The sequence below is a fragment of the Neoarius graeffei genome, chromosome 1 (assembly GCF_027579695.1).
Source record: "Neoarius graeffei isolate fNeoGra1 chromosome 1, fNeoGra1.pri, whole genome shotgun sequence".
Classification (NCBI taxonomy): Eukaryota; Metazoa; Chordata; class Actinopteri; order Siluriformes; family Ariidae; genus Neoarius; species Neoarius graeffei.
Genome location: NC_083569.1, coordinates 6,456,739 through 6,474,169, shown reverse-complemented (window position 1 = coordinate 6,474,169; position 17,431 = coordinate 6,456,739). Strand labels below are relative to the sequence as shown.

At 42.5% G+C, this 17,431-nt stretch overlaps 1 protein-coding gene across 3 annotated transcripts in view; it reads right to left on the bottom strand.

Annotated features, from left to right (window-relative positions):
- Positions 1–17,431, bottom strand: part of st6galnac3 (ST6 (alpha-N-acetyl-neuraminyl-2,3-beta-galactosyl-1,3)-N-acetylgalactosaminide alpha-2,6-sialyltransferase 3) — a 191,808-nt gene that overhangs the window by 112,297 nt on the left and 62,080 nt on the right. Inside the window, exon 2 of one of the 3 annotated variants that reach the window (XM_060928919.1) lies at positions 11,516–11,707. The exons of 1 other annotated variant lie outside the window; for it this stretch is intronic. In XM_060928919.1, the coding sequence (XP_060784902.1) occupies positions 11,516–11,707 (192 nt within the window). The remainder of the gene's footprint in view (positions 1–11,515; positions 11,708–17,431) is intronic. One more of the 3 variants, XM_060928924.1, reaches the window with a different exon arrangement.

Below are 17,431 nucleotides of genomic sequence, written 5' to 3'. Positions count from 1 at the left end.
TTTGAGATGTGTTGCTGTCATGAAATTTCAAATGAGCCAATATTTGGCATGAAATTTCAAAATGTCTCACTTTCGACATTTGATATGTTGTCTATGTTCTATTGTGAATACAAGATCAGTTTTTGAGATTTGTAAATTATTGCATTCCATTTTTATTTACAATTTGTACTTTGTCCCAACTTTTTTGGAATCGGGGTTGTATATAAAAAAAAAAAAAAATCCCTCCCTCCCGACTGAAAATTTTTTTGCTCACCCGGTGGACAGGAAACAGATTTTTTTTTAAGGATGGCCTTATCTGCCAAACTTCTTTAGCGACTAAACTTGATTTGTTCTAATTTTCCCACGACAAATCATGTTTGATTATTTTTGGTCAAGTTTTGCGACGAATATATCAGAGTTTAAAAAAAAAACGGTTTTGACTGCTCAAAAAAAAAAAAAAAAAAAAAAAGCATGCTAACTCGAGTGCTAAGTCCCTGGAGCGCAGTTAAAGGGCATTACCGTTGCTCCTTGATGCTGCTATGAATCACAAATCTGTTTCAGATAAGCTCCCTGGTGACCTTGGCAGCTCTCCATGCAGAGACGAGGCCGAGGAGCCTTTATTGTTAATGTCTTATGTGAATAATTTAATGGATAGAGAACCAGACGATGAAAACAACTGGGCATGTTGTTATGAATATGAGCAGCAGACCTCAGAGGGGAAAAGAAAAAAAGAAAAAAAAAAAAAGACTGGGTCATAGAGATGACTAAAACACAATTATTAATGGCGTTGTGTCACGAGAAGGGGCTCGTAATCCCGCCTGGACAGAACAACAGGCTGCAATTTTTCATAAGTACAGTAAGCCCTGGCGGCACGGTGGTGTAGTGGTTAGCGCTGTCGCCTCACAGCAAGAAGGTCCTGGGTTCGAGCCCCATGGCCGGCGAGGGCCTTTCTGTATGGAGTTTGCATGTTCTCCCCGTGGGTTTCCTCCGGGTGCTCCGGTTTCCCCCACAGTCCAAAGACATGCAGGTTAGGTTAACTGGTGGCTCTAAATTGACTGTAGGTGTGAATGGTTGTCTGTGTCTATGTGTCAGCCCTGTGATGACCTGGCGACTTGTCCAGGGTGTACCCCGCCTTTCGCCCGTAGTCAGCTGGGATAGGCTCCAGCTTGCCTGCGACCCTGTAGAAGGATAAAGTGGCTAGAGATAATGAGATGAGACAGTAAGCCCTCAGTATTCGCGGGGGTTCGGGACCGAACATGGCCGCGAATAAGCCAAAATCGTGAATACTTGTAACCCCCCCCCCCCATAAAACTGCTCACAAATGCTTATTTTGATGTCTATTGAGAAGCATATCGAGAAGTCCTACCTTCTCCTGCAGCGTCATTACCTTCTTCTGGCGCTTAGGTTCCTTGGCAGGAGCCTTAGAAGATGCAGAGCGTTTAGGAGCCATTCTAGGGCGTAAAAATTATTCAAAAATACCAAGAACGCACAACACGTGAACAAGTCTGAACTACGGGAACCGCGAGACTGTACTGTACAATGCGCTCATTCGTATCAGCCAATGAGCAGCAGCCCGCCATTCAAACTTCAGCCAATGGCGAGCGAGCATTCGGCTCCAAGAATGTAGCAGTGCGTAAACGTTCGATATGTTCGCCGCAAATCGCTGAGATTTCCGCGAATGTATAGGAGATATGTTCTATATAAAATCCCGCGAATATGTGAATTCGCGAATACTGAACCGCGAATAGGCGGGGGTCTACTGTACATCCAAGCTAGACAATACGACCTAGCGACAAATTATACTCCACGCAAGCTGCCCACGTGTCTTTGAGAGCAGCTCTGACCGGGTGGGTCTTTAATGAGAACGTAGGCGTGTTTGAGTCCATATATGGTAGTCTTCCGATACGAATAAGGAAGTTAGCGGAGTTTCATTCGAGTGCAGAGAGTGTCCTTGTGCTAGCCAACACGAAAATTTCTGACAGGAATTTAAGCTCTATTTATAGTCTGACTACGCCAGACCTTCCGAGTTTGATAAGTTTTGTTACAAAATGTGCCCAAGGCAAGCTGGAGCCTATCCCAGCTGACTATGGGCGAGAGGCGGGGTACACCCTGGACAAGTCGCCAGATCATCGCAGGGCTCAGCTGGTGGTCTAGCAAACCAAAATGGCTGCCGTAGTGCAATCAATTCGTGATTACGAGCATACTCTGATAAGTTATCTAGAAGCCACTGCTCACTTTAGATATATTCAGAAGATTGCTATGCGCAATGGAATCGACCCCTACGGTCTGACAAAGAAGGATTTGATTTGTCATACGATCTCGAAAACTACCCTTCAATCGAGTTCCCCCGACATCTCGAACTATCTGGTGTTGCAGGCGTCCTTCTACACCGCAAAACAGATGAAAGCGTGGAAGAATATGGAGGCTCACGACTTTTTCGTACGCGGCTGGGTACGGTAAAGGACCTCGCTATCAAATCGCTGCCGAATGAATCCTGGATTGTTTTTTTAAGCTTTTCATTCGCGTCTTTACAACGAAGCGCTGCAAGCTGAAGTATAAACAAACAAACAGCGTTGGCTCTTATCTCTCTTATCTTATCATTCACAAAGATCATCAGAAACCCCTTTAAAGACCTGGATCTTAGTTAAACGAGACGGAGGAGTGATCACGGCGCGTCGTAACTGTACGGCTGGGGAAGAATTTTGTCGCGAGCTTCATGCATACGGACCGTGCGAGGAGTAAACGGAGAAACAGCTGGGGACTTTAGCGCTTCGTGACTATAAAAAGTACCGTAAAATAACGACACACAGCAAGAAAAGGACTTGGAAAGCACTAAGGAGGTACCGTAGCTGAGAGGGAAATACAAACCTTTCACCGAGTGATGACGGCAAACTCGAGCATGCGTCGACTCGGCTGAAATCGATTTCGGTCAGAGGTTCAAAAGCCACATCTTTTTGCGAAATCCTGTGTTCGTTCAACCTTTTTTATTCGTTCACGGGGAATCGCTTTTTTTTTTTAAACTTTATTTTGCAGTTTTTCTTTAACAAACAACAACTTACAAAAATAAACTCACACAGAAAAAAAAAAAAGTATCCCCACCCCCACCCTCAACCCCAAGGCTCTTAAACAGAAATACAATTAAATAAACAGAAAAATACAGGGGGGCGGCACGGTGGTGTAGTGGTTAGCGCTGTCGCCTCACAGCAAGAAGGTCCTGGGTTCGAGCCCCGGGGCCGGCGAGGGCCTTTCTGTGCGGAGTTTGCATGTTCTCCCCGTGGGTTTCCTCCGGGTGCTCCGGTTTCCCCCACAGTCCAAAGACATGCAGGTTAGGTTAACTGGTGACTCTAAATTGACCGTAGGTGTGAATGTGAGTGTGAATGGTTGTCTATGTGTCAGCCCTGTGATGACCTGGCGACTTGTCCAGGGTGTACCCCGCCTTTCGCCCGTAGTCAGCTGGGATAGGCTCCAGCTTGCCTGCGACCCTGTAGAAGGATAAAGCGGCTAGAGATAATGAGATGAGAAAAATACAGGGACAAATACGATGCATCATTGAAAGGAAAAATCTTCTACAAATTCTACTAAGGGACTCCAGGTCAGGATGAAGTTTTTGCGGGCCTTACGTATCTTGTATCTCAGTTTCTCTAATGGTAGAAAAGATAGTACATCCCTTAACCACTGCAGAAATGATGGGGCTGAATTTGATTTCCAATTAAAAAGTATATGAGTCTACGTGCAAGCAGGGAAGCAAATGCTAACGCATTTGTTTTTAAGTTTGAGACTTTGCAGCCTGGAGGTGGTACACCAAAGATGGCCGTGTGGTAATCAGGAGGTATAGTCTGACCACAGATTTTAGAAAAAACATCAAATATCTGTCTCCAATAGTCGTTAAGGGAGGTGCATGACCAGAACATATGTCCTGCTGTGGCTGGGACATAATTACATCTCGGACAACCCAAATCTGTAATGGCAAAGAGTTTAGACAATTTATCTCTTGAATAGTGCAGACGATGGAGTACTTTAAATTGAGTAAAACAATGTCGTATACACTGTGTTCCAAATTATTACGCAACAAGTGTTTAAGAGTGGTAAGGTAAGATATTTTTTGTTTGTCAGTTAAACTCATGAATGGTAATGTGTATCAGGGCTCTGTATATCACTGAAACCAATTGAAGACACCTGTGCTAATTAGTTTGGCAGGCGAGTCCAATTAAAGGGGAAACTACTAATGAAGGTTGTCCCACATTACTAAGCAGGCTACCATTTTCAACCAAAATGGGCAAGAAAAAGGACCTGTCGGCTGCTGAAAAGCAACAAATAGTTGAATGTTTGGGTCAAGGCATGGCAACAATCAAAATTGCCAAGAGACTTGATCGCGATCATCGCACTATCAAGAAGTACGTAGCTGATTCAGAGCACACACGTGTGCGTGCTGATAATGGAAAATCCAGGACTCCTTCCTACAGGCAAATACGTTGGATCAAAAGAGCAGCTGTAAAAATGCCCTGTCATAGCAGCAGACAAGTTTTTGAAGCTGCTGGTGCCTCCAACGTGCCCCGAACAACAAGATGCAGGGTCCTCCAGGGGTTTGCAGCGGTGCGTAAGCCATCGTTTCGACCTCCTCTATCCTTTGGACACAAGCAGAAACGGCTCCAGTGGGCCAGGCAATACATGAAGACTGACTTCAAAACTGTTCTGTTCACCGATGAATGTCGTGCAACCCTCGATGGTCCAGATGGATGGAGTGGTGGATGGTTGGTCGACGGCCACCCCATGCAAACAAGGCTACGGCGCCAACAAGGAGGTGTTGGAGTGATGTTTTGGGCTGGAATCATGGGAAGAGAGATTGTCGGCCCTTTTAGGATCCCTGACGGTGTGAAGATGACATCCATAACGTATGTGGAGTTCCTCAAAGAACACTTCCTGCCATGGTTCAAAAGGAAGAATCGTGCTTTTCAAAACAAGATCATTTTTATGCATGACAATGCACCATGTCATGCTGCAAAGAATACATCTGCATCTCTGGCTGCAATGGGCATCAAAGGAGACAAACTTATGGTGTGGCCCCCAACCTCCCCTGACCTCAACCCTATTGAGAACCTTTGGAGCATCATCAAGAGAAGAAGTGTTTATGATGGTGGGAGGCAGTTCACATCTCAACAGCAGCTCTGGGAGGCTATTCTGTCCTCATGCAAGGCAGTTCCAGCAGATACTATCCAAAAACGGACAAATTCAATGGATGGAAGACTTGAGAAGGTCCTTTTCAACAAGGCGTCCTACGTTCAGATGTGACTTCACTTGTGATAATGTTTTGATTTAAATAGTGTTTGATTTCAGTTAGTCATGACCTGCTAATGTTTTCTAATTTCACACACGACCATTTTTTGTTCTTTATGACAATAAAATGTTTGGAAACTCAATTGTGCGTAATAATTTGGAACATGCGTTTTGGGCGCATTTGTGTTTTTTATTTCTTAAAAATTTACTGTTATCATTGGGAGGTTCGTTCAAAAACATTTGAATTGTACTCTAATGGTTGATGACTGGAAAATCATGATGACTGCCATTAATCTAGATAATTTAGGAAAATCTGAGAAAATATGATTTGCATAATAATTTGGAACGCAGTGTACACAATGACGAGGTATGTATACGTTTTAGACAATGTTGCCACGTATCTTCAGAAAGCTCAACCCCCAAATCTTTTTCCCATGCCATTTTAGTTTTATGCCATGATATTGGTTTCAAGCCTCTTATCATATTGTAAATTACAGATACACGTTTCTTCTCATAGGGATCCAGTGATAAAATTTCATCTAAAAGGTTCTTAGGTGGTGTGGAAGGACATGAGGGGAACTTTTCTCTGGTAAAGCTACGTATCTGAAGAAACCTAAAAAAATGCGATCTGGGTATATTATGGTCCTTTTCAAGTGTTTCAAATGAAATAAACATGTCATCAGGGTACAAATCGCCAAAGAATATCAACCCATTTCTATGCCAATATTGAAATGCATTGTCGAAATGGTTATTTGCTACTGGGAAGTAACTGCTATACTGCTCCAAATCAAAATGTCTTCTAAACTGTAACCATATCCTTAGTGAAGCTTTGACAACTGGGTTTGTGAACTGTATATTACTGTTGTGTGGTAGCGATGTTGTGAGTGTTGGTAGAGGATTAGATAACAGTTCCATGTGGACCCAGTCTGGACCCTGCTTATTCTCATAAGTGTAAATCCAATGGGTAAGTTTTACTATGTTTGCTGCCCAATAGTACCAGAGAAAATTGGGTAACCCTAACCCACCAGCATCTTTAGGAACCTCCAGGTATTTTTTTCCCATTCTAGGATTAGATTTGTTCCATATAAATGAAGAGATTAGTCTATCTAACTGTTTAAATGTTTTCAGAGGAGTAAATACGGGGATCATCTGAAACAAATACAGAAATCTAGGTAGAATTATCATTTTAACTATATTAATACGACCTGCCAGCGAAGTCGGTAATGTTGACCATTTCCCAAGATCCTGTTTTGTTTGTTCTAATAATGGCCTGAAATTTTGTTTCTCCAAATTTTCCATCATCTTGTGGGTGATTTTAATTCCTAGACATGTAAACATATTGTGTTCTATTTTAAATGGAAATTTGGAATATTCTCCCTTTGTACCATTGATTGGAAAGAGCAGGCTCTTTTTATAATTCAATTTATAACCCGAGAGGTGACTAAAGTTTTCTAGCATCAGCAATAGCTTTGGTATCGATGCTGTCGGGTTGGATATACACTGTGTGCACAATTATTAGGCAAGTTGTATTCCTGATGATTAATTTTATCGTTGAACAAATACAGTGCTCTCAGTCAATCCAAATTGTTAATAAACCTAAAACCAGAATGATTAACAAAGGAAAGGGGAGTTTAGGCCTTCTCAGGGGAATATATAAGTGTGCACAATTATTAGGCAACATTTATGGCCCTTTTCCACTACCCTTTTTCAGCTCACTTCAGCTCGCTTCAGCTCACTTCAGCCCGACACGGCTCGCGTTTCGACTACCAAAAACCAGCACGACTCAGCTCGTTTCAGCCCTGCTTAGCCCCTAAAACTCACACCGTTTTGGAGTGGGGCTGAAGCGAGCCAAGCCGTGCCGAGTGAGGTTGGGGGCGTGAGCAGACACTCCCCTGTGCACTGATTGGTGAGGAGGAGTGTCCTCACATGCCCACACACGCCCCGCGAGCACGCTGGGATCTGTAAACACCGCAAACCCGGAAGGAGAAGAATTACGAATTACGAGAATTTCTGAAGCCTTATGTGCCTCGCCTCATCTATACGCTCTTGCCAGTATCTGTTGGCGTTGTAGGTGACAACAAGCCACAGCACCAAGACCAGCAACACTAACGACTCCATGTCCTCCATGTTTATTGTTTACTATTCGGGTCGTGACACTACCGCTGAAAAGATCACTGAATCAGTGACATACAGAGCATCGTGGACGAGTTCGCGGAGCGCAAGGCTCGTCGTATGCCCTTCAAATAATGCGCGCAGTAGGCTATTGATGTTTTATTATGAGCCATGTACAGTATGTCGCCGAATGTTTTTTTGTTTCTGAGTTACATGTTCGTTTGAAGGACTTAATGTACAAAATAACATAGTTGCACCCCGTAGTGTTGAAATTGGTAAACACAGTGCATTCAGTGAGGTTTGCACCGCCCTCCTTTTATTTCTGACTCTTCCTGTCACCGTTGCAACCTCTGAGCGCTCATTCGTATGCCCTTCAAATAATGTGCGCAGTATAGGCTATTGATGTTTTATTATGAGCCATGTACAGTATCCTAATGTTTTTTGTTTCTGAGTTACATGTTCGTTTGAAGGACTTGATGTACTAAATAACATATAGTTGCACCCGGTAGTGTTGAAATTGGTAAACACCGCAGTTGCGGACATTTTGTAGCCTAAAATGATGTTATGATAAGCTTTAATAAAGGGCCCGGTCATTTGCCCCGCCCCCGGCCCAGCTCTGACTTGTTCCGCCACTGTCACTGATGTCACTGTTTGCGCTGCTTAACGACATCACCTGACGTCCACCCACTTTCGCTAACTCCACCCAATGTGTCCACCCACTTCCAGCCAGCACGGTTCAGCGCGGTTGTAGTCGAAATGCAACTCCAACAGCCCCGCTCAGCTCGACTCAGCACGGCACGGCTCAGCCGCGTTTGTAGTGGAAAAGCGGCATTAGTGTGCAGAATTATTATGCAACTAAATGAAAAGCTTAAAGTTTCCCATCTCACTTGTTTATTTTAATTTTCAGTGTAACAAATAACTCAGAATTAACAAATAAACACTTCTAGCATTTCAAAAATATTCAGTGACCAATATAGCCACCCTTCTTTTCAATAACTGCCATGAGCCTTCCATCCAGTCTGTTAGTTTTTTGATTTGTTGACGATCGACTTTTTGTGCAGGAGCAACCACGGCCTCCCAAATGCTATTCAGAGTGGTGTATTGTCTTCCCTCGCTGTAAATCTCATGCTTAAGAAGGGGCCACAAGTACTCAATAGGGTTTAAGTCAGGTGAGGAAGGGGGCCATGTCATTACTTTGTCATCTTTAAGGCCTTTGCGGGCTCGCCAAGCAGTGGAGTACTTGGGTGCATGTGATGGTGCATTGTTCTGCATAACAATCATGGCCTTCTTGAATGATGCAGACTTCTTCCCATACCACTGCTTGAAGAATGTATCTTTTAGAAACTGGCAGTAGGTTTGGGAGTTGATGTTAAGTCCATCTTCAACCTGAAATGGTCAAACTAGCTCATCCTTAATAATAGCAGCCCATGCCATTACCCCTCCACCACCTTGCTGGTGTCTGAGTCAAAGTGCCCTGTGTCCATTAGTTATCCAGCTATGGGCCCATCCATCTGGTCTCTCCAGAGTCACTCTCATTTCATCCGTCCATAAAACCTTTGGAAAATCTGTCTTCAGATATTTCTTGGCCCAATCTTGACATTTCAACTTGTGAGTCTTGTTTAGTGGTGGTCGTGTTTCAGACCCCGTCCACACGTAGCCGGGTATCTGCTAAATCGAAGATATTTTTCTACGTTTTGGCCTGTCATCCACATGAAAACACATCAAAAACGAATATTTAAAAAAAACTCCGGGCAAAGTGAAGATTTTTGAAAACTCCGTGTATGCCTTTTCGTGTGGACAGAGATAACCGGAGTTTTGCGTTTTAGAACGTCACAATCTGCACCAAAAAAATTACAACAAATCTGCCTTGACGTCAAACGTGCGACCTTTGTTTACTGCAGAAGCCAGATTAAGGATGGACTTAAGCTAGCCGCACACCACGGCGATCCATTTCAGAGCCGACTCCCGACAGGGCACGCACATATCCCCCGACTGTTGATGAGTGCAGTCGCGATTGAAGCGACACGTGACAACTTAATAGCTTTGTGATTGGCTATTGGATATAGTTACTGTTAAATCCAACACTTGAAGATGCTACAGGCTGAATTACAAATGACACAACATGGAATATGTAGCGCACTATCTAGGCTGCATGAGCTATTATTCCCAACCTTAAATAGTGCACTTATATAGGGGAGTTAAAGCGATTTGGAATTCAGCCACACAACTTGAGCAGAGTGGCTTTCCAGCCCACTGTGTCTATGGATAAAGCTTCAGTCTATGGAATTACAGTATATACCTGCATTAGGTGCTACCAACACGTATTTCTCGCGCTAGAAATTGTGTTTAATGATGTCACGTGTTATATGCGAAAGATATGATTGGCTATTGCTAGCGACTCTCGCCGATCAGTCTGGCTCCCGATTAGTTTTTCGAATCGGCTGTGAGATGAGTCGGTACCATCGAAAACTAGTCTTTACGCCTGACTCGCGACTTCAGTTGGCTCGGTACGCTGAAAATCGGCGTAGTGTGCAGCTAGCTAAAGAGTAATGGATCGGAGTAGTGCCTTGAAAGCGTTAATTATTGTGCAGGTGCTATTTACATGTTTAATTTTAGAAGCCCAACTACTGCTCCAAGAGCACAGGCGATGTGATTAGGGGGTAGGATTTGGGGAAATAATGCCATCTACAGGTTTGGAATGCTTATGAATGTGATTGAAAACGCAGATGTTCAGTTATGTGTGGAAGGGATTTTTTTCGAAGACGAGGTGGTGTGGATAAAACATTTTTATAAACGGAGGGGGGGAAATGTTCGGTTTTAAAAATACCCAGCTACGTGTGTACATGGCATCAGCCTTCCTTACCTTGGCCATGTCTCTGAGCACCGAACACCTTGTCCTTCTGGACACTCCAGGTCGGTTGCAGTTCTAGAATATTGTGGCACTGGAGGATAATGGGTTCCTGGTAGCTTCATGTTTAATCCTTCTCAAGTCTTTTGCAGTTAATTTGTGTCTTTTCTCCTCCACACATTTTTTGCGACCCTGTTGACTATTTGCAACAAAACGTTTGATTGTTCTGTGCTCACATTTCTATAGCTTAGCTATTTCAAGAGTGCTGCATCCCTCTGATAGGCATTTTACACTTTTTGTCTTTTCAGTGTCTGTTAAATCTCTTTTTTGGCCCATTTTGCCTGAGATAAAGAAGCTGCCTAATAATTATGCACACCTTAATATAGGGTATTAATGACTTTAGGTCACACCCTCCCTCATTACACAAATAAATACCACCTGAGAATGCTTAAATCCAATTAGCATTCAAGTGTATCTAGCTTGCGGTTGGAAAACATGCATAGAAATAATGGTAGGGTCAGAGTACTCACTTGCCTAATAATTGTGCACAGTGTATACAAAAGCAGATCATCTGCATATAGCGCCACCTTATGGACTTTACCGCCGCGGGAGATACCTGTAATACCTTCCTCTGCTCTAAGGGCTATAGCAAGGGGTTCGACGGCCAGATCAAACAAATATGGGGAGAGGCTGCAACCCTGCCTGCAAGATCTGTAAAGAGGGAAATAGTCAGAGGTGTTGTTATTGGTCCGTACAGCTGCAGTAGGTGCATCATATATTATTTTAATCCATGTCAAGAATGATGATCCGAAGCCAAATTTTTCTAAGACGGCAAACAGGTACCGCCATTCAACACGGTCAAAAGCTTTTTCGGCATCCAAAGAGATCACCACTTCTGTGATCCCCCCCCCAGATGCCACATGCGGGGTATACAGGACATTGAACAATCTACGCATGTTCGGGGAATCGCTTTTATCAGTTTCACGGTTTGATCAATTCGAGCAACTCAGAATCAGATTGGAAGCGGGAAGATCCTGAAGCTTGTGGCCAGAAAAGTGTCCTACAAGCTAACCTGCTTCACCTCACTGTGAAATGTTTCATGGGCGTGTGTCTTTGAGTTCAGGTTAGGATATGGCTTGAATATCTGACGATTGCAAAAATAAATTTAAATCTTGGTTCGGAAAGGTTTCTTTCGTGAACAGCGTATTGTTTATTCAGCTAGCGTTTTGATAACAGTCTAGGAATAAATTATATGACTGGTGAAAGAAACAGCAAACTTTCGCAGCATGTTAATGTTCTCACCTCCTTCTTGGGGACACTGACATAGCCTGGATGTGGTCGCACCGCTTTGCGTTGCCATAACAACATCCATCGGGGGCCGAAACCTTGTCCCAGCATGGGCTGTAGCCGGAAGTACGGCTTCTCCGAGTAATTCACCAACAGCACGAACAGAGACACAGCCAACACCAGGCTGCTTGCGATCACCCACTTCTTCTGCAGCAGAGAATGAGATCAGGGTCAGGGTCGTTGAACGCAAGTAATAGTGGTGGCAGAGAAATGGACTGAATGCAAAAGTTTGTGCGCCCCATTGTTTTTGAATATAGCCAATGTAAGCATACCTGTTTCCAGGTAACAGTGGAACAGTGAAGGAACCCTGCTGTGGTATAACAGGAATAAAGCACTTCAGGTCTCAGTAACTGGACCACACTGTTGTGTTTTATTCCTTACATCAGCCAGGATGTCCACTAACCAGGGCATGCATTAGAGTAAATTATTAATTATAAAAAACAAATTTGACCCATGAAATCAAATGGTTAGCATTTAAAATATCAGTTGTTTTATTTGTCTTGTCTATGGGTCTGTCTCAGAAACTGGGTACTGCGGGGGTCCCCCACTAAATATACTCCCAGTCAATAAACTATAAGGTTTTGAATGGTGATGTTGGTTTTAACTTGAAATAAAACAGATAAAACTAAATCTTTGATGTGAATATTCAGAATTTGGCAAAAATTCTGCAAATTTGTGGAAAAATGGTGGCTTGATCTGGGACATGATAAAACGGTCGACTACATCGCGTTCCCTTAAAAAGGTTGTAGTCCACTGAAAAGTCTACAGTTATCACTGATTGTATTTTAAGTTGTAACTTTATCCACCTAAGGATCGGTGCGCTCGCAGGATAATCATAACCGTAATAAAACATCACGCAAAATATTTCATCGCCGTCGTAACTCCGTTTTCCGCAAACCCAAAACCAATACGATCGCGTGTTTTGATCTAAACGGAAAGCCTCAGGGTCGAGGTCACGACCTCACCAAAAGTAGTAACTTACAATCACTACGCCGTATAAAAATTTAGTTATAAATCTGCGATTTTGTTTTTTAAAACGAAAGCTGAAAGTTAGGTAGAGAATACGTTTCTTACAGAATATATGTTACGATGGTAGCTGGTCTTGTATGAATTTCTGAGCTATAAAATGAGTCGTGGTCTATTTTTTTTTACCGTAGCGTGTTATTTGTGTGCGGGGAAGGACACACATTAACAATTTGCATGTGTAGAATGGAATTTTCCACTCCAACAGTTAGAAGTTGATCGCGCTTCCATTTGCGGTCTCTCTGTTACGCGGGTGATCTGTTCGGACGTTATCGCTGAAAAGGTGAGTTTTGACGGTTTTATTTTGTTTTAGTCTTGCAGTATAAGGCGATAGAATGTTTCTTTTTCATCTTACTTTCATATTTCGTAGTGTTTGCGTATTTTTGGCCAATATTTTGCAGCCATGGTCAATTTAGATCGAACTTTTGATAGAATCTACGGCCAGTTGTTTTGCCCCGCCCCCGCCTCGCTGTTCTTTTACCACCGCCGTTATTCTCATCTTTCCGGTGTGTTCTTGATTTTTCCATTGTGTCCTATTTCGCCATATCAAATCCCCAAAATGTCTCATATTATTCATATTTAAGTGAATAATCAATTCAGTCATCATAACTTGGCATTTTTAACCCGAGCAATCAAAAAGAGGAAATGTATTCAATATTTTCACTCCTCTGTGAAGGAGCGGCTTTAATTCTTCATGATGGAGTTATTTTATATGGAAATCAATTTTACAAAAGCATTTGAATTGGAATTTAAAAAAATGTTCCACAGTGGAGGCCAGATAAAGCAAGATGCTATCTTTATTCTTATTAAACATGACAAAAGAAACATTGAGTGTTTGGTAAATGCAAAAAAAAAAAAAAAAAAAAAGTCAAATTAGAAAATGTATTTTTTGACCATAATGTCCCAAATGAGAGACCGGTTTCTGAGACGGACCCGTATCCGTTATTTTTCAGTGGTCTGATGTGAAAATGACATCAAATCACAATGCATTCTGGGTAACCTCCGGCTCCTGAGGCGACATCAATCCCTCGGCTCAACTAACAAACTTTACTTAAGGGAATTCGACCGAGAAGAAATAACGACGGTCGGTTTGATACGCGCTATGTGCCGTCCTTGCAGCTGTATCTGATTTTCTCAGCCCTCCTTTAACCACCTTCTTCACCAGGTTCACAGTTTCTATAAGTTTTGAAATGGTCTCAGGACTTCACTGAGGCTGTCAGCGAAACCGTCTGCGCGTCTCAGATCTCACATCAAACGTCTCACGTCTCAGGGACACATCAAACACAGAGCTGACACGCAAATATACCGCCATTTACAGCTCACGGTCAAACGTTTTGCACCGTGTTACATCACCGTCTCATTTCCAGTCGCTTCTGGGGGGAAAACTTCAGTCATCTTTTGCGCAGCGAAGATAAAAAGATAGCGCTCTTGCATATAGGTCAGTTCTTTTTTTCTTTTAAAGAAAGTGCACTTGAACATCTCTGTATGTGATATACAGTTGAGGTCAGAAGTTTACATACAGGGACATGAATGCCATCTTGGATATGAATGTCATGGCAATATTTGGGCTTTCAGTCATTTCTTTGAACTGTTCTTTTTCTGTGGCAGAATGATTGGACAGCGTACAGCTTTAATAAAAAAAAAACACTAGAATTTGGTGCACAAGTTTTAATTTTCTTTGGGTTTTCTGAAATCAACACAGGGTCAAAAATATACATACGCTCACTTAGATTATTAATTCCGAGGTGCTGAAACTTCCAAAATGTCTCATCTTGCCAAGGCCGAGGTTTCTTAACTTCCTGTTAGTGATCATGATTGACTACAGCTGGTAGCTTCTCTGTGCCTTCATAAAAAGGGTTCCTTTACAGCACTCATTGGATTGACCAACACACAGTAAAATGGGAAAGTCCAAGGAGCTCAGTGCAGATCTGAGAAAGAGGATCGCAGATATACACAACTCCGGAATGTCTCTTGGAGCCATTTCTAAACAACTGCAAATTCCAAGATCAGTTCAAACAATTGTACCCAAGTTATTGTGAGGTGTAGTCACTTTGCCAAGCCACTTTGCTTCAAGAAAACCCAAACTGTCACCCTCAGCTGAAAGCAAATCGGTTTGGATGGTCAGGAACAACCTGGGAACCACCATGACACAGCCCTGCCATGAACTGGAAGCTGATGGATCACTGTCTACAGTTCAGATCACCATGGACTAAGAGGCTGCTATCCAAGAAATAACCCCCTGCTCCAAAATTGACACCTTCAAGCTTAAAGTTTGAAGCTGACCACACGGACAAAGAAAAAGCCTTCTGGAGGAAAGCTGTATGGTCAGATGAGACAAAGATTGAGGTGTTTGGCCACAATGACCACCATGTACAGAGGGACACTGTACCAGCTGGTAGTGGTGGTAGGATCATCATGCTCTGGGGCTGTTTTGGTGCCAGTGGAACTGGTTCATTGCACAAAGTGGATGGAATAATGAAGGAGGACTACCTCAGAATTCTTCAGCATAAACCATCAGAAACTTGAACACGACTTGGGAGTCACAACAGGACAATGAACCCAAACACGCATCAGAGCTGGTTGTGGAGGATAAAGCAGGCGAATATTAAACTTCAAAACAAGTCCTGACTTCAACCCTGTTGAAAATATATGGACCGTGCTTATAAGTCGAGTCCATGCCAAGAAAAAAAAAAAATTTAATTGAACTCTACCAATTCTACGATGAAGAGTCATGAAATATCCAACCAGAATTCTGCCAGAAGCTTGTTCATGGTAAACAAAAATGTTTGGTCAAGGTGAATGTTGCGAAGAGACATTTTACCCCAATATTCGGTGTGCTGTATGTATATTTTTGACCATGTGTTGATTTCAGAAAACCAAAGAAAATTAAAACTTGTGTAACAAATTCTAGTGTGTGTTTTTTTTATTAAAGCTGTATGCTGTCCAATCATTCTGCCACAGAAAAAGAACAGTTCAGAGAAATGACTGAAAGCGCAAATATTGCCGTGACATTCATGTCACTGTATGTAAACTTCTGACCACGACTGTACATGTACTCATATTTTGTAATATCAGGATATTTTGTTATTACAGTGCACGCTTCAGAATATCATCTCGTTTAGTTTACTTGACTTCATGTTTACTCACCACTTCTCTTTTTTGTAATAAACGTTCTCTGTAGCGCGCCAATATTTTGAAGAAGATTCCGAAGAAGTATGTAACACAAACCCCGCCCCTCACTTGAATTTTAACGACAGGTAACTTTTCCTACATCTGTACAATCGTATGTTTATCTGTCTTGAACTTCGAATCTTTCTGATGAAATTACCATTAAGGAGAACATGAACAATTCCTGACCACATTACAGTTGTGCTCATAAGTTTACATACCCTGGCAGAATTTTTGCTTTCTTGGCCTTTTTTCAGAGAATATGAATGATAACACAAAAACTTTTTTCCCCACTCATGGTTAGTGGTTTGGTGAAGCCATTTATTGATAAACAACTGTGTTTTCTATTTTTAAATCATAATGACCCTGATCAAAAGTTCACATACCCCAGTTCTTAATACCGTGTATTGCCCCCTCTAACATCAATGACAGCCTGAAGTCTGTTGTGGTAGTTGTGGATGAGGCTCTTTATTTTCTCAGATGGTAAAGCTGCCCATTCTTCTTGGCAAAAAGCCTCCAGTTCCTGTAAATTCCTGGGCTGTCTTGCATGAACTGCGGGCTTGAGAGCTGCCCAGAGTGGCTCAATGGTATTGAGGTCAGGAGACTGAGATGGCCACTCCAGAACCTTCACTTTGTTCTGCTGTAGCCAATGACAGGTCGACTTGGCCTTGTGTTTTGGATCGTTGTCATGTTGGAACGTCCAAGTACGTCCCATGCGCAGCTTCCGGGCTGATGAGTGCAAATTTGCCTCCAGTATTTGCTGATCACATGCTGCATTCATCTTTCCTTCAACTGTGACCAAGTTTCCTGTGCCTTTGTAGCTCACACATCCCCAAAACATCAGCGATCCACCTCCGTGCTTTACAGTAGGAATGGTGTTCCTTCCATCATAGGCCTTGTTGACACCTCTCCAAATGTAACGTTTATGGTTGTGGCCAAAAAGTTCGATTTTGGTCTCATCGCTCCAAATTACCTTGTTCCAGAAGTTTTGAGGCTTGTCTCTGCGCTGTTTGGCGTAAATTTTTGTTGGTCTACCTGACCGTGGTTTGGTTTTAACAGAGCCCCTGATTTTCCATTTGTTAATCAGAGTTTGAACACTGCTGACTGGCATCATCAATTCCTTGGATATCTTTTTGTATCCCTTTCCTGTTTTATACAGTTCAACTACCTTTTCCCGTAGATCCGTTGACAATTCTTTTGCTTTCCCCATGACTCAGAATCCAGAAACGTCAGTGGCTGGATGAAAGATGCAAGAGTCTGTCTGGATCCCAGAAACTCACTCAGCTTTTATGCACACACACTGATTACAAGCAAACAGATCACAGGTTACCTTTAGTAGCCATTCAAACCCATTTGTGTCAACTTCTGTGCATGTTCTCAGGCCAAAATCACCAAGGTGTGTGAACTTTTGATCAGGGTCATTTGGGTAGTTTCTGTTGTCATTATGATTTAAAAAGAGAAAACACAGTCGTTTGACAATAAATGGTTTCACCCAACCACTAAGCATGAGTGGAAAAGATGTTTTTGTGTTATCATTCATATTCTCTGAAAAATGGTCAAAGAATTGTAATGCACTGTATGTGCATTAACTGGAAACCAGTGTTGCAAATTGTGTCCATACAACCTTCATGATTCTGAAGCTTGTGGCCAGAAAAGTGTATAAAAATATTAGATACGAGT